At 42.5% G+C, this 24,406-nt stretch overlaps 1 protein-coding gene across 1 annotated transcript in view; it reads left to right on the top strand.

Annotated features, from left to right (window-relative positions):
• Window positions 1-24,406, top strand: part of LOC134540309 (protein patched) — a 118,692-nt gene that overhangs the window by 75,663 nt on the left and 18,623 nt on the right. Inside the window, exons 7-15 of the mRNA XM_063382969.1 lie at window positions 2,245-2,337; window positions 11,699-11,820; window positions 13,412-13,559; window positions 14,798-14,941; window positions 17,877-18,134; window positions 19,665-19,790; window positions 20,710-20,874; window positions 20,930-21,043; window positions 23,299-23,755. Of these exons, the coding sequence (XP_063239039.1) occupies window positions 2,245-2,337; window positions 11,699-11,820; window positions 13,412-13,559; window positions 14,798-14,941; window positions 17,877-18,134; window positions 19,665-19,790; window positions 20,710-20,874; window positions 20,930-21,043; window positions 23,299-23,755 (1,627 nt within the window). The remainder of the gene's footprint in view (window positions 1-2,244; window positions 2,338-11,698; window positions 11,821-13,411; window positions 13,560-14,797; window positions 14,942-17,876; window positions 18,135-19,664; window positions 19,791-20,709; window positions 20,875-20,929; window positions 21,044-23,298; window positions 23,756-24,406) is intronic.

Raw genomic sequence — 24,406 nt, 5'->3', positions numbered from 1 at the left:
TCGACCGAAACGTCGGTGAATTATTTGCCAAGGACACGGCTACAACCCAGAAGCCAAGCTACTACACTGTTAAAAAGTTTTACCTCAGATTTACGATAAACATTTGTTAGCAAATTATCCAGAAATTTTCGTAAATTTAAGGGCGTCTTTGTAAATTTGTGACTAGGGACTGGAAAAATTCGCGTTTTCCGTGACCTCTAGGATAGACTCCAGGCTCCTATACTTTTTTTTTTGGGCAAAATAACACCTGCTCATTGGCTACTAACTCATTACACCTCTTAACCGGGATTCCTGTTATTCGATACTTCTTTAGTTGAGGGTTTTTCATTGGCTCAGAGTCCTTTGGGTGAATTTCGGTCCAATAACTAAAGCAGAATGAACGTGATCAAGTTTGGATTCTACCCTCTCGCGAAATGAATCTGTGAACTTTTGGGATAGCAATAAAATATTGAAAAAAAAAAAAAAAAAAAAAAAACTGCTAAGTCCACAGCAGAAATTCTCTTCTTTCTCCCAAGTGTGTGTTAATCCCGTTTGCAAAGGAACACAAATCTCGGAGATCGGAATCCAGCGTAGTTTAGTTTGTGCGAAGATTCAGTTTTCCTGAAGCTAAAAATAACATTTGGTTTATTCATTCTTAATTGAAAAGTCAGTAAATTTACTGTGATGAGTTGGGATAGTGTTGAAGTTTAAATAAATATATATATATATATATATAAAGATGATATGTGTTGGAGGGAGAAAGAGAGAGAGAGAGAGAGAGAGAGAGAGAGAGAGAGAGAGAGATGTATAATGTTAAATCACAGTCACGTTTATTTCATAATGTAAATCATCGCGGAAAATAAGTTTTCTTTGTAATTTTTTTTTTTTTTGTAAATTCATTACCACAATATTAGTTGGTCGCCATCACATTCTATTTGGTATGATTTAAATGGCTATTTATTTATGGTGGTCAAAATGCGGTATCCTTTTTTTTTCCTTCAGGGTTAGAACTTATTTTGTATCAATGAAAATCCCTACATTCAGTAACAGCAATAATCAATCATAATAAATTAGGTTTTTCCAAAACCCTGAATACCTTAGGCTCTAGGAAAAGCTAATTTTTTATTTATTAAGTTGTAATATTTAAAAAAAAAAATAGTTTTAATATGAAGGCTACATACAATATTGGTTAAACCAAAAACATGCAACATGATTTCATGGTTTCATTACATGCTTGGTCTGACATAAAAATTTTTCCTCCAAGTTCATAAAAAAATAAAGATTTGTTTAGTATAAAAAACTTTTATAAACAATTTAATATAGTTATATTACTATATTATATTAAAAATAATGTGAAAAAAAACGCGAAATAATAGAAGCAAAATAATTCAACATACCACCCCCACAACATATAGCAATAGTTATTTTTTTTTGCAAATATGAACTATCTTTTTGGAGATAACACTGAGTATTTCTTGCAAAAATTGGCGCATATTTTAATTTATGTTTCATTCAAGCATATATTTTTTTTTTAAAACCATGGAAAAGACAATAAAATATTCAATAATTTGACTATTTGGTTTTATTGTTCTTATTAATGTGCGAAGTTAATACTGGAAAGCTATTCAGGGAATAATAGCTTACAAATAAATTTAACTGCTGGCGGTACTGGGTCAACACACAAAAGCACAAATGACCGGGTAAGAATCCGAATTATGCTGCGAATACTCTCGCCGCAGGGGCGTAGCCAGGGGGGGGGGGTGTGTGTTTTGGGTGTCCAAACACCCCCCGAAATATTAAATATATAATATACTTATGACAAAATTTACAGTTGTCTAGCTGTTGCAAATGCACTTAGATGAATCTAAGAAAGAACCCTTGAGCCGATAACCCTTAATATTCAGCAATGTGGTTTCAACAGTGTCTCGTTAAAAATATCATAAAGTCGGGACACAAATTTATGTTATTTAAATCCAATATTTTAATTATGAAAGTGCTTAAATAGCACCAATTTGCACATTAAAATCAAAATTTTTCCGGGGGAGGGCCCCCGGACACCCCCCCCCCCCTAGTACGGTGGCAGGGTGTAAGTAAACACCCCCCGAAAAAGAAATCCTGGCTACGCCCCTGTACTCACGTCTTGATACGTTTGTTTTTTTTTTAATGTAAAATGAACAAGTTTACAAATGTCTGTATGTATATCTGTTCCGCTTGCAAAAATAAAAATGTCACAGTGTGACGGCAATGTCTGTTCTCTGCTCTCAGGCCGGCGTTAGTACGGGCTACCAAGAGAAACCCTGTCTGGACCCCAGCGATGCAGAGTGTCCAGACACAGCTCCCAACAAGAAGCTGGGCCAGGTGAGTGCTTTGCTGTGCGGTCACTATTTCATTTTTTAACTTTGCAGTGTTAACGTACACGTTCAATGTGGTTTAAGCGCTAGAAAAGGCGTATCGCCTTATTTATTTATTTAATTTATTTATCGTCTTTATTGGCGGCGAAGTTAAGGCGGTACACGCCTTTTCTTACACTTAACCACTTTTCTGCAATTACATCAAATAGTGGAATATTAAAAATTAAGCATGTGTATAAGCAGATGTTGACTAAATATTAAGTGAACAAAGAAATTTTTAACTTAATGTTCAAATATTAACTATTACAAAAGATTCAGCCATAAATAATTTAAAGTAATTTAAAATTAAGCATAGACATACGTAAAAAGGAAAGTAATTAAACAAACAGCAAATAGTATCAAAACCGGGGAAAAAAAATAGGTGCTACTATATTATACCAGTCACTCGCACACTCACACACAGATTCAAGCTGTAGGGTAGCGGCGAAGTGGTCATGGTAAGCAGTTGTTACAAAGATGTTTTTTCAGCCTGTACTTAAAGGAAGCTCGCTACCAATTAAGTCCGACGAAATAAATTATTAAGTAAACAAAACATCGCTATGGTTTAAAAAAAAAAAAAAAAAAAAGATCGCAAGCTTTCGCGGCCACTGTTACCGACGTTTCGGTCGACATTGCAGTCGCCATCATCAGGGCAGAAGTTACCTACTGAGATTATCGTCATGACAAGTTCTCCTGCCTTTATTTAGTACTTCTCGCCTGAAAGGAGTGTTTCTCTATGTCGACTGAAAACGTCGTACAACCCAGAAGCCAAGCTACTTCATTGCTATGGTTATTTTTTTGCATATATGATATGCAATTTCGGAAACAATACTGAACATAGTTTTTGTCGCACTTAACAAAAATCGGAAGGAGCATCATTTAAAATTTTGATTGGTGTTTTATGCAAGCATTAATTTTTTTAAAACCATGGAAAAGATATTCGAATATTTAACATTAGGAATTTATTCTGATTTATCATGGTTATTAATGTGCGCAATTAATACTGGAAAGCTATTCAGGGAACGGTTTAAGATTTAAACTAAACTAATGTAAGTAGCTACTGGTATTACCGCGAAAATTTTTTTTTCTATAGCGATACAGTTGCTTTCATGTGATTTTACACGGTTATTTCAGTTTTAATGACAAAAAAAATTTTTTTTACAGTGTGTTTAGTCTCAGTTCTTGGTTGTTGAGTTCTAGCCGACTCTGAAACAAACCGCATTACGACGGAACGGGTCGAAGCCCCCACGCAGGTACACTGTTAGAAATCACAGTAAATTTACAGTTTTTTTTTTTCAACGAATAACTTTCTTCGTTATTTCAGTTTACTGAGAAACTGAAGTCGTGTGTTTTTTTATCTTAACAAAGGTAAACACACACGTTAACATAATTTTCTGCATACATAACCAGTTTTTTTTTTTTTTTTTTTTTTTTTTAAGAAATGTATTGTTAATATACCAAGAATATATTTTTTTTGTGGTCATGTTCAACTGTGAGTGAATTTCTACGGAGATGCTTGGATTAATTTGTGACCAAGGGTTCCTTGGTAGGTTAAAAGGTGAAAAAATTTTCAACGGTGTATATCTGCGCGCGCTCTGCACGCAGGGAAGCGATAAAGACATTAACCTGCCGCCCCAGAGACGTTTCTTTCTCCCCTCCCCCTCCTCTCAACAAGCTTTCCTCACATCCCTCCCACCGAGGTAGTAAAAGTCAATGCGCCGTGCCCGGGGTTTTTGGAAATGTCGACCTCGGACCCCCTCCCCCCCCCCCACATCAAAAGCGGTATTTTTCTTTTTCTTTTGGAAGGGTCGGCATGGCTGATGGTAAGTCATTCAGGACGCGGCCAACAATCGTGTGGGGGTCGGGGGGCCATCCTTCAAGTCTCCGCAAGGCCTTCTATGCTCCCTCTTCGGGTACGTTTTGAACGAGGTGGGAAATGTCCGGTGACGCGACCCTTTAGAGGTTACGGTTTGCCGGCGGTAAGGTTGAAGGTGGGGGGGTGGTTCTCCAGAACAGAAATGTCACGGCGAGAAAATGTTTTTGTGCAGGAGGGTTGGGGGTGGGAGGGGGAGCAGGGGTTGTTTGAACCCAGGACAGGCATGGATGGCGTCGCGGCCACCCTGAAGAGAGACCTTCTGCTTTACAACCTCCCACACACCTCCCACACATACCTCCCACACACCGCTTGTCCGCCCCCCGATGACCGATTCAAACGTCGAGACCCGTCTTCACTGGTGTCGTCGTCGGTTTGGGAGCAGTTTCGCAGGAATAAGCAGATCAGCGCGCGCTCTTTCTCTCTCGCTCTCTCTCTGTCTCTCTCTCTCTCTCTCTCTCTCTCTCACACACACACACACACACTCATAGGAAAGCTGTATCACCCGGCTCTCGTTGCGATTTTTTTTTGTTGCCAACTCCAGTCCTTTAATGGTATTAATTACCATTAGTCAGCTGTTATACAACAAGGCGATTAAAAAAAAAAAACCCTTAGCTAATTTAAAACACAAGTTGAAAAAAAAAATCCACCAATGATCACCTACTGCTTGAATCTGTTTGTGTGAGTGACTGGTTTCAATGTAATACTTCACATCATCTTGTTCTGGCAACGCGGGATTTTTTAAAAGCTTTAATTAATTTCCAGCCTATGCTTAAATTTTGGTTACCTCTAAACATCTTTATGGTTAAATTTTGTAATAAATTCACTTTTTATCTTTGAATATTTAGTTAAAGCTTAATTCTGCTTTCTATCTTATTTCATATTTTATAATCAATTATGTTATTGTTATTCTAATTATTGTAAAATTTCAATGTCTGATGTAATAGCAGAAAATTTGGTAAAGTGTAAGAAAAGACATATCGTCCTAACTTCGCTATCAATAAAGATGACAATAAAAAAATAATAAAAAAATGATGCGTCTTTGTAGGTGGCGGAGTTAAAACGACGCATATTCTCTTACACTCGACTGCATTTTTTGTAAGTTAAATGACATTGCGCTAGCTATTCAGAATAAACAGTGTGACATAAAAAAAAAAAAGACAGAGCTGGAAAATAAAACTTCAAACGTCACTTAAATGTTCGAAAAACAATAATTAAACATATTTGTTATGGATGTGTTGATATTGTTACGAACGCGAGAGACCAGATGACGACGCCAGGTTCGGAGCTGCCTGGCAGCCCTGCACGGCCACTGACGTCACGCGGCGTGTCACGTGCCGTCCACTGACGTAAAGGCATGACGGATTACAAGGGTCGTCTCCACCCCCCTACCTCCCCGGTTTCCCACGCATCGCCCTTCCTCGGGTGCTGTTATCTATCGCTGAGCGGCCTTGCGAATTCTGTGGGCCGCCGCGCGGATTGGCGTGAATGGGCGCCGCATTTCTGGGGATTTTTTTCGGGCGTCAGGCTCGGGCCCAGGGTGACGCGACACGTCATTGCCGCTCTCGTCGGTTCGAGAAGGGCGCTTGAGGGAATTAATCAATGACGCCGGCCTCCGCGGGTGTTCCGCGAGCGAAGGGAAGTGCGACATCGGCGAAGAGGGGTGAGAGACCCCTTCGAGAGTGGCGCAACGCGGAGTGAAGGAATCGAGAGAGTGCGACTGAGTGGCGCGAGACTGTGTGTGTGTGGACAGGCGCGAGGTAAGGGGCGAACCACCATGTTGTGCCTAGCTCCAGTGAGGAGTGGGAACTGCGGAACTTGACAGACATTGAGTGACTTGCGAATCAAAATTTTTTAAGTGCCAGTGATTGGTGATCGAACATTTTTAAGTACAATTATTTATGAGTATTGTAGATATTAGTAAGGTAAGGGGCGAACCACTGTTGAGCCTAGCTCCAGTGAGGAGTGAGAACTGTGGAACTTGACAGTCATTGAGTGACTTGCGAATCAAAATTTTTTAAGTGCCAGCGATTGGTGACCGAACATTTTAAAGTACAATTATGTATTAGTAGTTTAGATATTAGTAATTAATAAAACTGTAATAAAACTTAATTGAGCTATCCGTTACGAATCCAGTTCCTCCCGCATTATAAATCGTAACAATATTATGTTTATTTAGCAATATTTACGACTGTTGGCATCTTCACAGTTCTTCCTAGCGAGTTATTTTCAAGTTATCAAACAAATTTGCAGCATATTGGCCTTTATGCAGCTACGATCGGTTTCGCTGTCCAATTGCTAACCAGTTAACTCCGGATCAGACACCCACTGCATAGACCGATACCTCCACGGTCCGGATTGGCTGGGACGCACTATACCTCTCCCCTCCGGAAGCAGATGTGGATGAAACACGTCGACGCTCATGGTGGTCTTAAGGGTGGCAACCGCACGTGTGTTTATGGAGTTTCTGGTGATGTGGTTGAAGAGGGGAAGGGGGAGGTGGAGGAATGAGCGGAGATGGAAAAGTTGAACGCAAGCCAAGAAACCTCCATTTACCGCCCACAGTCGCTAGTCAACGCAAATAGTCACTAGATATCTACACGCGGCCGGAAAAATGGAAAACCAGAGGGAATTCACGTTCGAGGAAGATGATTTCTCGGCCTTGATTGGCCGTTGGAATACCGTCTTTGGTATAAGTAGTTCCTCTTTGTTTCACGTGTCCCTTTGCCGGAATTTCGCCCCGGGCAATTCCCTGGATGGCTTCGCGTATTGTTGCAGTCCGTGTAGCGCTGCGTGGGTTACCGTACGTCGTATTTGCATCATTACAGGGACGATCGGACCTGCTACAACAGGCTTGTTTCGAAACTGCCAAGTCGAGTTCAATTCAATTCAAGAGTTTTTATTTGCATATAGAGTACACTTTACATGATTTTGGTACAATACATATTGACATGCCAGCACTCTGTCGAAATTTACATTTGTTAGATTATAGTTTTATAACATGGATAGAAAACAATAATGTTATGATTTATTAGAAGGGAAATTTAAAAAAAAAATCATATTTTGGTCGCTCGCGGATGGAGAAGTCCTGCTATTGTAACTTTTATTTTACTTCAGCCAGGTTTCCCGCAGACAAAAGCTAAAAACCAGGGGAAAACTCAGGGGAATTGAAAAGGTGTCTTAAAGAACAACCCGGAAAACACAGAGAAAAATGTTAATTACCTCACGCGATTAACATTTTTTTTAAGTAGTACCGTGTTTATTTAATGTCTTAAAACCAATCTGTATTTTGATCACTAATTCAATCGTATTTGAAAAAAAAACATCTGTTATCATCATTAATTAAACGTACGAACAACAACTTCAACCAATGAATCAACTGTGTCTGAGGTTGGTACGTACACAGAGAACTACTACCGTATTAACCAACCCCCAAAAGAGACCACCCAATAAGGTACTTTCGCCAACATAGAAGTTACGTCTCTGTCCCTCTATCCTTCGCTCTTTATTGTTTCTTTTTCCCCCCTTCCCTTCGGAACTCGTTCGTTGCGCGTCTGTCGGACGACCACAATAACTGCCTCATTGTCGGCATCTTGACGGGGCTGATTGAGTGTTTTGGTGGGGGAGAGGGGGGCAAGCATAAGGTTCACCGAAGTCGAGGCAGACGCCCGAACCTTACCGAACATCTCCGAAGTCCGCCGCTTGCTAGTGCAGCTTCGTGGTCGGAATAAATACGTGTGAAATCTGTGCTCCCTAAAATAAAAATAACTTGTACTTTAATAGTCCGGTCTGACACGCCATGTTGTTTTTTCTTGTCTTCTTTTTTTCATTTTCTCGACATTACTATTATTTATTGAAATTCTAGCACGATATCTCGCTTGCATTTGTTGTTTTGGCACTACTGTTCCCAATGGATATTTACTATGTGTAGTACTTATAACGGACGTAAAAACTCGCGCAAGCGTTCGTAATTACATACTATCAATTGCGCGACGATTTACTCTCATTATATTACACTAAGTGAATTTATTTTGAAAATATTTGTGACGGAAAACGGTTTTACGTATTATTATTTTTTTACGTGCCTAATTTATCTAACTTAACATACTTTCATTTTAGTTACAAGTTACCTTTCTGTGCGAAAACGTATCCTTCGGTTGGTTAAAATAAGGAGGGGGAAGGCGAATTTTTTGGAGATTGTTATTTTTGTATAGTAAATACACCAAAATTTACCTAAATTACTTTAAAAAAAAAATTATACGAAGATGCACGAAGCAAGAAAATAGGTTATTCAGGCTGACTCGGGGCTAGTGAATCTTAGGTGTCTTCTCTCGTCTGGCCAGGAGGTCTTCATCTCTGTGTGGCTAGCATTCCTCTGGTTCCCTTCTTCCTTCGTGATGTCCCTCCCCCCCCCCCCTTCTTCCTGTTCACAGGGCAAGAATATAGTGTAAGTGATTGGGGTGAGGGTGGTCCCTTTTGTTGGCGAGTTCCCCCCCCCCCCCCCAAGACTTTTGAAGTCCCTTGTGGCGTACTTCTTCAAGTTTTTTTTTCTTCCAGGAAATTCCTCGGGCGGTGTAGTATCCCGTTACACACAGAACCTGAAGGTGCGAATCCTGGAGCCGAATCGTTCGCCCAAGGCCCATGCTAAATCATCCTAAATTATGATGCTTATAATATTTTTTTTTGTTTTTGTACACGATTTTAAATAAATTAATAATATAAACATATTTAACTATTCATGAAAAGACTATTTTTTGCAAAAAAAAAGTTTTATTTAATGGCTTAAAAAAAACTTACGTGGGATTAGGCCCAGCCATTTTGCATTTTTCCATTTTTTTTGCTATATTTCTAATTTTTAACTATTTATACTTTTTTTTTGGCATTTAAAGGCATAAACATATTTCCCACAACTTCTACGCCTTGTTTCAACCACATGTTTACTAAAAGGCTATATATAGCCTGTAAGCGCCGCGAGGAAAAAACGTATTATTTCACGCGGGCGACTGCAACTGTCACGATAACAACACCAGTTCACAAGTGTTGTGTTGTGTTGACTTCAAAATATAGCCAAACTCCAAGCTCAGACCATGTCAGACCAAAAAAAAATAATTGAAATTGCAAAATGGAGTGTCCTAGTTCGCCTTAAAGGAAAAAAAAATTATGTCAGTCCTAAAATGTACTGAAAGCACGAATTCACGTGGTGTACAGATTTGGATTAATCGTCCGTATGCATAATTTGTGTTTTATCATTCATACATGAATAAATAATTGTTTACCCCAAAACCACGAAATTCATGGGTACAGTCCATTTTTTTAATGAGGAGATAGAAATGATCTGGGAAAGAGCTTGGAGGTCGTACAGAGATGCTAAACTTTTATCGAATAGTGTAAGTAGACATGGCAGGAAAACAATCGTAATTCCATTTCGATCACGCGCAGAACAATAATGCTTCTCCAGCAGCAGACGTGATAGTGTAATGTTTCGGGAGCCCCGTCTCCGATTACGTGATCCGTCTCAGTTTACGTGCCATTGTAGAACGGCCCTTATCGGGGTTGGGAAACATCGTGCTTCTATTACGTAAACACCCACAATTACACAGACACGTATAAGCTACCTTATACCCCCTAATTTAGATGTAACAGATACCTAAATGAAATCGGATTCAAGCGTAGGGAAAGTATAAAATCCTTCCGGTTGTGGACAGGACAAAGAAAATGTCTGGCCCACCCAGCACGTCTTAAAAGTTATTGATAACCCAAAGTGTGTGTCATGCGACACCGAGATACGTATCTATTTAATAAAACTCTAACACTGACTAACCGACAACGCACAGCTTGAACCTGTGGCCCTAAAATCATGTAATTTTGCATAGGCGTTCCTTATATAACGTAGATGAGCACTGAGAAAGGAATTTTTGAAAACCCCTCTCCTAAGGGGGTTAAATTTGGTTTTGGAAGTTTGTCACATTTTTGAATTAGTAAATATGGAAATTGGTTTTTCAGCGCCAAGCAGTTAAAATTTCGAAAGAAAATGTTGGCTACCTTGACTTTTTTTTTCGTTGGTAGTTCGTTTCTGGGAATATTCACCATTAATGTTTCAGATTGTCTATTTTCCAATACGGAACAACCAAAACACTATGTTTAAAGTGCTTTGTATTTTGTTTCAAAACTCGCAGCCGCAAAGTATGAGTGTTGAAAATTATAACTTCAGTTTCAATTGCAGAAAATACGCACGAGTGCACATGACAGAAATGCTTAGTTCATTGCTACCAAGATAATTCAACACTGTTAAAATATTTTTCTAAAGTATGATAATTTTAAATTATACTCAATTTGCCACTCTGTTAATACACCATTCAAGAAATTCTGAACTAATGTCTGTTAAATTTCTTTTTCACTCAAGTCACTATGTTTAAGAAAGTTGCAGGTTTTCTTTATACTGTTACGAAGATGGAAGGCAAGGGCGTGCCTGGTGGGTCCCGCACGGCCGCTGACGTCACGCGCGCATACATTCCGGGATTACAGCGGCCCGGCCCTTCCCCCTGTCCCCGCTCTCCCCTTCCTCGGCGCTGTTATCTATCCCGCGTGGCGTGGCGTGGCGTGAATAAGTCCCGTTATTCTGGACGCTTCGAGCGTCGGGTCGGCCCGGGGATGACGCGACACGTCGCAACCACTCGAGTCGGTTCCAGAAAGACCGCCAAGGGTATAAAAGCGGCGACGCCGGTCCGCGGGAGTTTCGAGAGTTCCGTCAGGGCGAGTTGAGTGAAGTTGCGAGTTGGGCGAGGAGGAGAGATATAACCCCCCTCCCCCCTTTTTTTTCGCTAGAGGCGCGATGCTTAGTGATTTTTGAACTTACACATTAAGTGTGGTGATTTAATTAGTAATGTAAATATTAGTAATAAATAAAACCTTTGAATATATATACTGTATAGAAGTCGCGAGTGGATAGGATTTACTCTACGTTTTTCAGAAGCGTATGAGGAGCAGCTTGGGAACTTCACCGCTGCAGTGCGCTGCCGTAACGTCCTGTATCGTCTTAGTTGTTATTTACACGTTAGAGCGCAGCACTGTCACCCGCTGTCATTCCCCGCACCCCCTACCAATCATTCACTGCAGCTCAAGGTCGTTCAACGGGAGGGGGAAGGGGTGTTTGAAGAGTTCAACACTTGTCCGCTAGGGACCACCACAAGTCGATGCCCTAGAGATGGTGGCGATTGCGGCGGTGAATTAACCAACTACCTCAAAACCGTATTAGAAATCTTAACCTGGGCTGGCGACTTCTATACAGTATGTATATTCAAAGATAAAACTGTTTAAAAAATTTAATTGGGATATCCTTACGAAACTGTTTTACCTACCCGTAACGTTATTTAAAAACTTAATTTTTTATTTTCTGATGTTGGCATTTCTTAACGGCACAGTCTAAACAGGTGCCGTGCGTGTGTGTGTGTTCCAGCCGCCGGACGTGGGCGCGGAGCTGACGGGCGGATGCTACGGGTTCGCGGCCAAGTACATGCACTGGCCGGAGGACCTGGTGGTCGGCGGCGCCGTCAAGAACAAGACCGGCCACATCAAGAAGTGGGTCCACGGCTCTTTCTATTCAAGTTACAATTCTTTTAGCACCTTATATATGTGTGTGTGTGTGCAGGGGCGCAACAACAAGGGGGGGGGGGCAAGGGTATGTTGCCCCCCCCCCCTACTTCTGAAATCTTGAAGTGGGGGCAAACGGGGGCAAAGAAATTACTGTGTAATCAATTTTTTAATAATAAAACTGCTTAAATAGCACCATTTTCCACCTTGAAATACAAATTTTCCCGCCTGGACCCCCCCGCTTCAATAAGGGGGATCCATGATTCTTTATAAAAAGGTATATTGCCCCCCCCCCCCCCCCTTTGGAAATTTAGTTGTTGCGCCCCTGTGTGTGTGTGTGTATATATGAGAGAGTGAACTAAATGCAACAAAATTTTCGTAGGATGATAAAAAAGGGGCTAAATGCAAATAGAAATTACATACATATGTACTTTTAAATCTTTTAGCCTTCTTTAGTTGATTTTGAATACTGGACCATATAATTAAAAACATTTATTTATTGTCAATATTAGTGATATAAGTTGTGTTTATAAACTTTTCCAAGTGTGTTTAGGGAATTTACTTGTATCCGGGGACTCCCCTGCAATAGTAATTTGAAGGGGAAAATGTCGTGTTCCAATCTGTCGTCACCCAGGCTGTGAGATCGGGTTTGTTTTTAAAGTTGTTTTAGTGTGAATGGTTGTACACTATAAAATGGCGGATGCAAGGTTCGGTTAGGCTTTTCATTTTTGTTGTAAATATAATTCTGATTTTACATCAAGTATGATGATTGTAATCACGTGAAAGTCTGCACAATGGTAGAGGCTGTGTTTTGTTTTTTCTTCCGGAAAATTGCCAAGTAGGTAAGATATAAAAAATAATTAGACTGTGTGATTTTGGTCAGGGAAAGTCAGGGAAATATTATTACATATTTGTGTGAACATACCGATTAACTGTTGACATGCTTATGTATTTTTAATATTGCAAAATTATTGTGTTTTATCATTTTTAAACACCACAGTCATCAAATGAATGTCACAACAGGCTGAGATGGGTACCACAACCATGGGCGTCGCAAGGATATATTTTTTGGGGGGGACTGCAATTGATGTAGTTGTTGAGGAATATCCATCCCCTGGGAAAACAGGGGGGGGGGGGTCCGGGGGTCCTCCCCCGGGAAAATTTGGGGTTTGAAGGTGCAAAAAGGTGGTTTTTAAGCATTTTTCTTTCTTAAATGTTCTAATTATAGTTGGTTGCAATATATAATTTATTTTTTATAAAAAATATTTTCAGAGAACAAATTTGTAAAAGCACAGTGCTCACATTATCACAATTGGACTAAATGCACCATGCGCAACACATGGGTTGTATCACAGAAATCATATTTTGAATATAATTACGAAACTAAATATGTTATTGGAGGGGACAAAATAGAAGACTTTTATTATTAGTGGGGGGGGACGGGGACGTGTACCCCCCCCCCCTCGTCCCCCTGGTTGCGATGCCCATGCCGCAACCATTGCAGAACCACCCCTCGAAAACGTAATCCCGGCCACGACGCTGACCCGCGCGTGCGCGCCGTTCCTTTGTTTCCCTCCAGAGCGCACGGGCTGCAGACGGTCGTGCAGCTGATGGGCGAGCGGGAGATGTTCGAGCTGTGGTCGAAGACCTACAAGGTCCACCACATCGACTGGACGCAGGAGAAGGCCGCAGTCGTGCTCGAGACGTGGCAGAGGAGGTTCGCCCAGGTACAGTAACACCCCCTCCCCTCCTCCCCGCTCCACCTTTTCCATCTCTTCCCGCACTGGCTCGGGATGCCAATTTTTGTTATACATGTCAATATGAACTGTAAATATATACTTGACAACACCGGTTTCAGAGTGCCTCCTTTTAACGGTCGTTTAACTTCCACTTTATGTACAGTTAACAGAAATAATGATCTTATCTTTAGGCTAATAACCAACTTTAATAAATTTGATAAAGACTTTAATTATTTTCCTTAGTTCTTAATGATCATGTGTGTTTTAGTTCTGTGTTGTCTAAATTGTAACATTTGAATTTTTTTTATTGTCTTTGTTATGTGTGTTTTTTTTGTTTTAATTTGTATTGCTTTGTTTTTTTTCATTTATGTTTATTATTGTGAATGTATTTGTGTCTAATTGTGTGCCTACCATTAAAGGCTTAGTCCTGTTAGTTGGCATGTTACAATTATAAATAAAATAAAATAAATAAATATATCAATCTTTCTGTATATCTTTTAAATTATATCAATGCCAATCAAATATCAGCTTAATACTTAGTACAGATAGGTACATCAGGATATTGTTATCGGCACCTTTGATTTATTTGTTAGGAAATTAATATTTAAGTATATTAAGCATATAGTTATTAATCTACGTGTAGGTTTTTATAATGAAATTACTGAAAACCAGTTAGGCTCTTACCAGTGAAAGCAAAATTGGATTTTACTTGGTGACAAACATTTACAAAATAATAATAGTAAAAAGAAAGTTATTCTATGGATAATAATCTGAAAAAAAATTTTCTTTCTTAAAGATTTCCTTGAGATTGAGTATCAATAAATTGTACCCAATGCTGAGGTAGGTTAAGATAGTACTTTTATCTCCAATGAAGCACTTCTTTTTTTCAGTCTTTGTTGACCATGACATCTTCCTGTGGTGAAGTCCTGGTACAGCTAGGCCAAGCTGATATAAAATTGATTGAAACTGAGGAGGCTGTTGCGAAGGGACTGGTTAGGACAAAGAAATGTGTAACAGAAATGAGCATTTATCAAACCAGAGAAGTTCAATGGATGGATTAGCTTGTTACCCTACAGGAGTTAAGGTTAATTTTTTTGAGTCTTGTATTTGGTGTGAATTTCATTATGTATGTTTCATGCAATTTTTTTTATTGTCTGCACAAAAGTGCCTGGAAGTTGGTAGCATTGCTGTTTATCACGTTGGGTTTTCCGTCTTGACTGCCCCAGGAGGTACAAAAACAAATGCGGAGCGCTAACAGCTCGTCTGGGCCGTACAACATGTACGCCTTCTCCACGTCCAGCCTGAACGACCTGCTGACGAGGTTCTCGGAGCTCAGCGTGTTCAAGGTCGTCATCTGCTTCGTCCTCATGGTGAGTGGAGCGGTGCTGTGGTGTGTTCGGCGAGTGGAGTGGTGCTGTGGTGTGTTCGGCGAGTGGAGCGGTGCTGTGGTGTGTTCGGCGAGTGGAGCGGTGCTGTGGTGTGTTCGGCGAGTGGAGCGGTGCTGTGGTGTGTTCGGTGAGTGTAGAAGTGCTGTGGTGTGTTCGGCGAGTGGAGCGGTGCTGTGGTGTGTTCGGCGAGTGGAGCGGTGCTGTGGTGTGTTCGGCGAGTGGAGCGGTGCTGTGGTGTGTTCGGTGAGTGGAGAAGTGCTGTGGTGTGTTCGGCGAGTGGAGCGGTGCTGTGGTGTGTTCGGCGAGTGGAGCGGTGCTGTGGTGTGTTCGGCGAGTGGAGCAGTGCTGTGGTGTGTTCGGCGAGTGGAGCGGTGCTGTGGTGTGTTCGGCGAGTGGAGCGGTGCTGTGGTGTGTTCGGCGAGTGGAGCGGTGCTGTGGTGTGTTCGGTGAGTGGAGAAGTGCTGTGGTGTGTTCGGCGAGTGGAGCGGTGCTGTGGTGTGTGCGGCGAGTGGAGCGGTGCTGTGGTGTGTTCGGCGAGTGGAGCGGTGCTGTGGTGTGTTCGGCGAGTGGAGCGGTGCTGTGGTGTGTTCGGCTAGTGGAGCGGTGCTGTGGTGTGTTCGGGAGTGGAGCGGTGCTGTGGTGTGTTCGGCGAGTGGAGCGGTGCTGTGGTGTGTTCGGCGAGTGGAGCGGTGCTGTGGTGTGTTCAGCGAGTGGAGCGGTGCTGTGGTGTGTTCGGCGAGTGGAGCGGTGCTGTGGTGTGTTCGGCGAGTGGAGCGGTGCTGTGGTGTGTTCGGCGAGTGGAGCGGTGCTGTGGTGAGATCGGCGAGTGGAGCGGTGCTGTGGTGTGTTCGGCGAGTGGAGCGGTGCTGTGGTGTGTTCGGCGAGTGGAGCGGTGCTGTGGTGTGTTCGGCGAGTGGAGCGGTGCTGTGGTGTGTTCGGCGAGTGGAGCGGTGCTGTGGTGTGTTCGGCGAGTGGAGCGGTGCTGTGGTGAGATCGGTGAGAGTTGCAGCTCTTTATAACGTCGGTATTTAAAAAAAATTTTGTTTTGGTATTTTTTTATTTGTCTTAAAGTATCGTTGACCGTGATGTTGCTAAGAGACAGCAAAACAGTTCAAGGAAACGGAGGAAAGGAATCTGCAATGAGCCATCCTGGTTTCTGGGCAGGGTCCCGTGCCACCTCTTTTGTTACCAACGCACCGGTGAAATTAAAATTATGAAGATAAAACAACTAAACTGTCGTCAAAATTTAAGTTTCATATCGGCTTATAAAAAAAATTTCAGAGGTTTTTTTTTGGGGGGGGGGGGGGGGGATGAATCTCTCTAGGCCATTCCCTACTCCCCAGGCTTGCCGGTAAGGTCCTTCTCCAAAATATATAAGCTCTGAAAATATGTCCCAGGCACCCGTCAAGTCTTGGGCCACCATTGCATCCTAGCGTTTGCCTGTGAATGATTTTGGGAAAACACTGAAAATGGGGAGTCAAAACGGATCTTCTGTAGAGCGAATATTTGTCCTACCCTTTCAACCTCGCTCCCTAGTTCATCACGTAAGCGAATGCTCTTTTTTGATCTACAGTCATTTGTGGACAGATTCTGTTTTTTTTTCCCCACAAGGAGGCATCCGAGGAATATGCAGTTTATTTAAAAGTTTTTTTTTTTAATTTGTGGTCAATCAAGGAAATATGGTAATAAAAAAAAATTATAGAAGTAAATTTTAAAGATTTCCTGTTTCCCTGTGACTAAAAACTGTGATCCATCCTAAGTCATTTGAAAGCTTGTACCATGTACGACTTTCACAAAGCCATGTTTAAAATCTAGTTTCAACTCATTGTGTATATTACAGCCAGGTGTTTAAACTCAAAAACATTAATGTGGGGTCTACTGGCTTATTATTTTTAATTTGCAAGGTAAACAGCAATAGTCATGCATTACTGATACAAAAAATTTGTATGGTCGTTTTCTATTCCATAACTTAAAACCCACACAATTAAATATAAAATCCACAGTACGAAACTAAACAGACCTTGAAATTTAACGGAAACTCTATGCAGTCAAATAGTGATCGAACAACTGCAACATAAAATCATGAAACCACTAGAAACTCGCTACATTCACAATGGATATGGAATAGACAAAGTCAAAGGGTTATGGACCTAAATATTACCCTGAAAACACTTGTTTTAAGCCATTTTCACTCTCAAAAAAAAAAAAAAAAATACGGGAACAGTGATACTATTCTGACAACCTTTTCCTAAAGAAATACTTTTACATAAAAAGAACCAAGCAACCGATGCATGACACTGATGGCAGCACAGGATACAAGGAGCTTGGTTCTGTTAATATGAACAAACTCATAAAGGTTTCTTATGCACTTGGTGTAGGTAGGTAACTCATTAAATTGTCCCTTGGGTTCTTTTTACGTAAAAGCGGTACAAATGCTTTTTCTGAATAGATGTTCACAGTGGCGTAGCCAGAATTTGTGTATGGGGGGGAGGGGGGGGGGTGTTAAGAAGCATGCCTCCCCCCCCCCCCGGATTAAAACAGGGGGGGGGGGGGGTCCTCCCCAGGGAAAATTTGGTTTTAAGGTGTAAAATAGTGCCATTTCAGCAGTTTTCGGTACTTAAATTAAAATATTAGTAATGGTAAAATTTTTTATTAATTTCAAAATGAAATTTGTTTGAGTGACGAATAAGAAATTAATAAAATATTTTGTGCTAAGGGGGGGGGGGGGGAAATTGAACCCCTAAACCCCCACCCCTCTGCGGCTACGCCCCTGGATATTCATATACGTTGTGGGTTCTCCACGAACTCGGCGCACTGTACGTGCGCCCGGGTAGGCCGGGACACCTGAGGGTAAATGAGGGAGAATCCCTGGGGTGGTCGGACGTTGAAACGCCGTGCGCGGTTGGCGGCGCGGCAGGTGGCGTACGTGTCGGCGGCCCTGGTGCGGTGGCGGGACCCCGTGCGCTCGCAGGCGGGGGTGGGCGCGGCAGGCGTGCTCCTCGTCGCCGTGTCGGCGGCCGCCGGCCTGGGATTCTGCGCGCTGCTGGGCATCGCCTTCAACGCCGCCACGCTGCAGATCCTGCCCTTCCTGGCGCTGGGGCTGGGCGTGGAGAACCTGTTCCTGGTGGCCCGGGCCTACGCCGACGACGAGGGCATAGCGGAGCACCGTCCCGACGTGAGTGGCCCCCCTTCCCCTCTCTACTCTCGCTTCCCGGCCGCAAGCGTTTCACTAACTCGCCCGTGCATCTAAATTAATTATAGCACATTCATTATGCCATGGTTTTCTTGGCAAGTTGTTCTCCTCATAAACACATTTCCAAAGTATAGAATTTTTAATTTTTTTTTTTTATTGCTATCTTTAGGTCTACGTTGGTAAGAGGACATTTCGGTGAGTTATTTATTATTGTTTCTTGTTTCCCTTCTTCTCCTTTGCTTCTGGGGTTTTTCCTTGCCTTCCCCCTCCACCCGTAACTGGGTAAGGTTGCAAGAGGAGTCCGGACCCGTTTTTTTTTTAATTGCGTGCTAGTGCCTGCGTTTTAGCATTATGCTGAGCTTTTTGACTTAACAATTTTCACCTGGTTCTTGGCGGTGTTAACAGACTTGGCTATACCTGCAGCTCCACCAAATCAAACTACCTAGCGCAGTCAGCACTGGGAAAATAAAGGGCAACAGTCCACCCTTCTTTGTGTGTGGGCTTTCCTATTCTGATTTTTTTCTTAATTGGTTTGTGTCTTATGCCCGATCCAAGTTTATGTGTATTGTGCTCGTTGGTCAATCCTTGGTGGGATACACATGATCAGGGAGTCCACATTTAGTACTTTCGTACTAGATCTAGTACTTTTATAAGTTTTTTTTTTAGTGGTCTAGTACATTTACGCTCAGATCTAGTACTTTTTTTTCTTTAATATAATAATATTACAGTAACTCCTATATGTTTTTATTATCAAGCGTGATTATTTTTTAAAAAAAACTATGGAATGTATATGTGTGTGTGTGTGTGGCGTGATATTTAAGTTCCGAGCATTGCAATGTCATAATAACTTCCTAAATTGTTGAAAACCATAAAAAAATTATAAATTTAAGTACTTTTTTTTCCTTCAAATCTAGTACTTTTTTTCTTGCCTAAGTTGGTACGAAATATTTTTTTCCTTGTGGACACCCTGCACATGATTGGCTAACCATTTCTTCTTCTTGTTGATAACTGGCTCATCGTCATCAAGGGCATTTCAAGAGCACTGTAGTCTGATCAAGAATAATGAAGACCTGTAATATTTTTTTCCCTGGCATTCACATGTGTGTGAGTTGCCTGGTCATTATCTCTTGTTTTGGCTTCTCATTGAGCATTAGTGTACGGTGACATGTGGTTGGGGAGAGATTATGAATGTGTGCCACTAAAGAGCTTTTTTTTTAATTTCAGATCAGGCTATAAAAAAATTAAATTTTGTAAACAATTTTTACGCATCAAAAAGGGGTGGGGGCAATAAAACACGTGGAATTTTAGAGAAGAAATTAAATAGGTAAAATCGTACAATACAATTTGGAAAAAAAACCTAATAATAAAATAGGTTAAACAATGGGACAGCAGTACTGACAGTGAAAAAACAAGTCTTAATGACATAACAAAGACAAATTCAGGCAAACAAACAATAGGTTTTGTTGGGTTGTCCTCATTTCTTACGAGGATGTGTTTTCTTGATTCTCACAGGAGCAGACGGGTGTGGTGCTGAAACGAATCGGGGTCAACATCATCCTCTCATCACTGAGCAACATATGCGCTTTTTTCTCCGCAGCCATCATACCCGTCCCAGCGCTGCGAGTGTTTTCGTTACAGGTAAAAAAAAAAATTTTGTTCATAAAAATAACCGCAAAGTGTTTCATATTTTCGAGGTGCAAGTAAAGCTGCAATTACTACTTTTTAAACCTTTAAAAAATAACATTTTAAATTTCCCTCCCCCCAGAAAATGAAATTACGCATACACTCCTGGCAGAGTATATGCGGTCCAACCCTTTAAATCCGCCCCTTACTGAAACTGAGCGTAATAGACACGCCCCGAACAGCTCAGCTGCGGGTGGCGGGCTACGTTCTGTGTGGAGCTGAGATGATAAATGGTAATCTGCTCCCGATTCCAATGTCGGCGACACAATTATTTATGTTCCAATACTGCGAAAGCAGAAACTGATGTTATGCTGTTCTGCAAGTACCTAAACATGTACTCAAGTCAACATGTGGATTTGATACCTTTTAAAATCGGTTTCTGACGTACAAAACTTTAAAGGCGAGTCGCACGTGTTACCGATGATAGAAATACCGGCCAGTTCTGGTATCGGTACTGGCTCATCTCTGGTGTCAAGAATGAGATCGGTTTCTGACATACGAAACTTTAAGGTGAATTGCACGTGTTACTGATAATAGAAATACCGGCCAGTTCTGGTATGCATTATCAGTACTGGCTCATCTCTAGTCTCAAGAATGAGATCAGTTTCTGACATAGGAAACTTAAAGGTGAATTGCACTGTGTTGCCGATAATAGAAATATCGGCCAGTTCTGGTATGCATTATCGGTACTGGCTCATCTCTAGTCTCAAGAATGAGATCGGTTTCTGACATACGAAACTTTAAGGTGAATCGCAACGTGTTGCCGATGATAGAGATATCGGCCAGTTCTGGTGTGCATTATCGGTACTGGCTCATCTCTATTCTCAATAACGAGATCGGCAGTGATCGGCAGTGATCGGTGCGGCGGTTGCAGGCGGCGGTGCTGATGGTGTTCAACCTGGGCGCCACCCTGCTGGTGTTCCCGGCGCTGGTCAGCCTGGACCTGTGGCGCCGGCGCTCGGGCCGCGCCGACCTGCCGTGCTGCTGCCTGCCCGCCGCCCCCGGGGGCGGCTGGCCCTGCCTCCCCCCGCCGCCGCCGGCCCCCCCCCGCCGCCCCCTCCCGCCCCTCCTCCTCCCGCAAGCGCCGCGGCCAGGTGGCGCCCGACCCGCCCAGGAAGCTGCAGACCATCGCGCGGGCGCTGCCGCCCGACCGGCAGCAGACGGTCACCGTGCTGGCGCCGCCTGCGCCAGCGTCCCCACAAGCGCCGGTTAGTCTCCCTCCAGCCGCGCGCACGCCCGTGTACTTACTAACCATGTTCTACTAACTGGACGGCTTTAACATTAAAAGGAACCATATACAGTGGCGTAGCCAGGATTTGTGTATGGGGGGTGTTAAGAAGAATACCGCCCCCCCTCCCCATCCCCTCAATCACCGGTATTAAAGCCGTGGGGATCCGGGGGTTCCTCCCCCCGGGAAAATTTGGAATTTTAAGGTGTAAAACAGTGTGCTATTTTTAGCAGTTTTAAGGTACTTAAATTTTAAATATTGTAATGGTAAAAATTTTTATTAATTTTTTAATATGAAATTGGTTTGAGTGATGAATAAGAAGAAATTAATTAAAGCTTTTTTGTGCTAAAGGGGGAGGGGGGGGTTTGAACCCCTAAAACCAAACACATACACCCCCCTTCCCCCCCCCCTGGTTATGCCCCTGACCATATATCCTATGCGTGACACTGAAAAAAAAATGTGGCAAAGTTATTTGTAGAGACAACATTTATCGTTTCATTTTTTAATCCAATGGTTTTAAAAAACCAGTGGAATTAGGTGTTATTGTTTTTTATTTTTGTATAAGCTGTTTTGTAATACATTCTCCGCCAAAATTATGGAAAAAAAAGTATTCAGGTTGCATTTTATACGATTAAATAATTTGAATATAAATTAAACTAAAACAGATACATTCAAAACAATAAAAATAAATTAGGTAGCATTTGTGGTTTTAATAGTTATTCAATTAGAAATGCATAGTAAAACAAATTAAATTATTTTTTTCTGAACCATGTACTTTAGTACAATTTATTGTCCGTAAGTGACATTCCTTGAATTTCAAACATTAAAAGTTTACTTTGTTAAGATTTGGATAAATGCTACGTAATTCCATGACATAACTCACATTTCGGTGCTTTGTGATATATTATCTTCCATTTTGGTGTTATGCTGTGTTTTTAAATGTTTTCTGGTGTTATTATGGTTTTTTCCTAATTTACTATATAATCTTGTTAGTTATGGTTGTTTTTGACTGAGCGAAGCTTTCGAAATATAAAATATTCATTCATTAACTGTGGTGAAGGTGTTGCATTTAACAAATTTTCCTACAGCTATTTTTTAGTTTTAATACTGTTTCCTATGTGTAGAAGTAGGTTTTAACGTCTATATCTCTCTCTCTTTTTTTTTTAATTTTAATTCTCGTCCAGATTAACTGAATCTCAGGGCGAGTAGGGTCCACTATAATAGCAGTAAAAATTTGTGCAAGTGTTCGTAATCATGATTACTTTGGTGGCGTTTTACAGATCTCGAAAATTACGTATATTGTAAATATCTGTGAGAAAATGAGGTAACCAAAAACCAATTCAAGAGAGGTATCAGATTAAATTCAAAATCTAAATACATATATATATAACTCAAAGGTGACTGACTGACTGACATAGTGATCTATCAACGCACAGCCCAAACCACTGGACGGATCGGGATGAAATTTGGCATGCAGGTAGATGTTATGATGTAGGCATCCGCTAAGAAAGGATTTTGATTAATTCTACCCCCAAGGGGATAAAATACCACTCACTGACTCACTCATCACGAGATCTCTAAAACTATACACCCGATTGACTTGAAATTTAGCATAGTTACTCATTTTGTGATGTAGACGCTCACTAAGAACGGATTCTGCGGAAATCCGATCCCAAGGGGAGTTTCATGGGCGTAATATATCAAAATTTCCAGTTTTTGGTAGGAAATCACCATGGCAACGGCTGTTTCTTTGTTGATGCTTCATTCGTCTCTATGGCAACAACTATTTCATTGTTAGTGCAGTCCTCAACAGGATTTTGCATTGTTCATGCCTTCTGCGTCTCCATGGCAACGGGCATCGCGCGGCAGTGGCGTACCCACAAGGAGGGGCATGTATAATGAGCGGCGCAAGAGTGATCTGCCTGTAGACTGTCGTAGCGAAGTACGGGTAGATCGTTGTACGTTGCGTGCACGAGTCGGGGAAACCATCGGTGCTATTCATTTTTTCTCCGGTACATTATACAGCATTGTAATAAATTTTCACTCAATTTTTTTTATTTACCATTACTGTAAATGGGAGATGTGGCTTAATATTTTTCCATTAGTATAGCCGTGCGAAGCCGGGTCGGGCAGCTAGTAAAATATATTTACCAATAGTAATGGCAGGACAGTGACACGGCCGAGTCGGCGTGTGAGACTGCGTGTCGGTAGCGGCGGCGGCGGCTGCTGTTGCAGGAGTGCTGGGTGGGGTCGACGCGGGAGCTGCTGACGGGGGACCCGGAGAAGGGCGGCCGGGCGCCGTGCCAGCCGCGCGACTGGTCGCTGTCGCGCCTCGCCGCGCGCCACTACGCGCCGCTGCTGGCGCGGCCGCGGGTGAAGGCGGCGTGCGCGGGCGCCCTGGCGCTGGTGCTGGCGGCCAGCTCCTGGGGCGCCACCAAGGTGCGCGATGGCCTCGAGCTGACGGACGTCGTGCCCCAGGGCACGGACCAGCACGCCTTCCTCGCCGCCCAGGGCCGCTACTTCGGCTTCTACGACATGCGCGCCGTCACGACGGGCGACTTCGAGTACCCCACCAACCAGCGGCTGCTGCACGAGTATCACGAGGGCTTCATGCGCGTGCCGAGCGTCGTCAAGAACGACGACGGCGGCCTGCCCGACTTTTGGCTCAGCATGTTCAGGGACTGGCTCACGAGTGAGTAGCACTGGTGCATGTGACTGGCACTGGCTCTTTAAGTGAGTAGCACTGGTGCACGCGACTGGCACTGGCTCATGAGTGAGTAGCACTGGTGCACGAGTCTCATGAGTGAGTGCAACTGGCTCCATCCACTGCACAGTCACAGGGCCGGCGCGTCCACACAGGCGAACCATGCGACCGCCCAGGGCGCCAAGTAGCTGGGGGCGGCGCAGCACGACACATAACAGCTCATATAATGTTTAACGATTATTGAAACTAGATGAAAATGGATTTTTGCAACAGTTTGGAATGTTTATATTGATATAAGTAATCATTGAAAGTCCACGGTGACCTGTTTATGATTTGCAATAAGTAAAACAGTAAAAAAAAAAAACAAGCCTGCTTACATTTGAATGTTGACAAAATCTTAGGCTTTCATGATGTATTTTGAGGCAAGGAAACTTTTTTTTGGTGTGTCGGGCGGGCGGGGTGGGGGCATTAAGGTTTTTTGCCTAGGGCGCCAAATTACCTTGCACCGGCCCTGCACAGTCATTAACTAAAAATACCGAGTCTGAATCCAGCCTGGAGTAAAGTGAATTTTGCTGAGTGATTGTGTCTCTACCAACGCGCAGTTGCGCGTGGAGGTGTTTTGACAGCACAATGGAAGCA

This window comes from Bacillus rossius, chromosome 16 (genome assembly GCF_032445375.1).
Source record: "Bacillus rossius redtenbacheri isolate Brsri chromosome 16, Brsri_v3, whole genome shotgun sequence".
Taxonomy (NCBI): domain Eukaryota; kingdom Metazoa; phylum Arthropoda; class Insecta; order Phasmatodea; family Bacillidae; genus Bacillus; species Bacillus rossius.
Note: the sequence above shows the minus strand (reverse complement) of the source record. Positions and strands in the feature narration are given on the sequence as shown.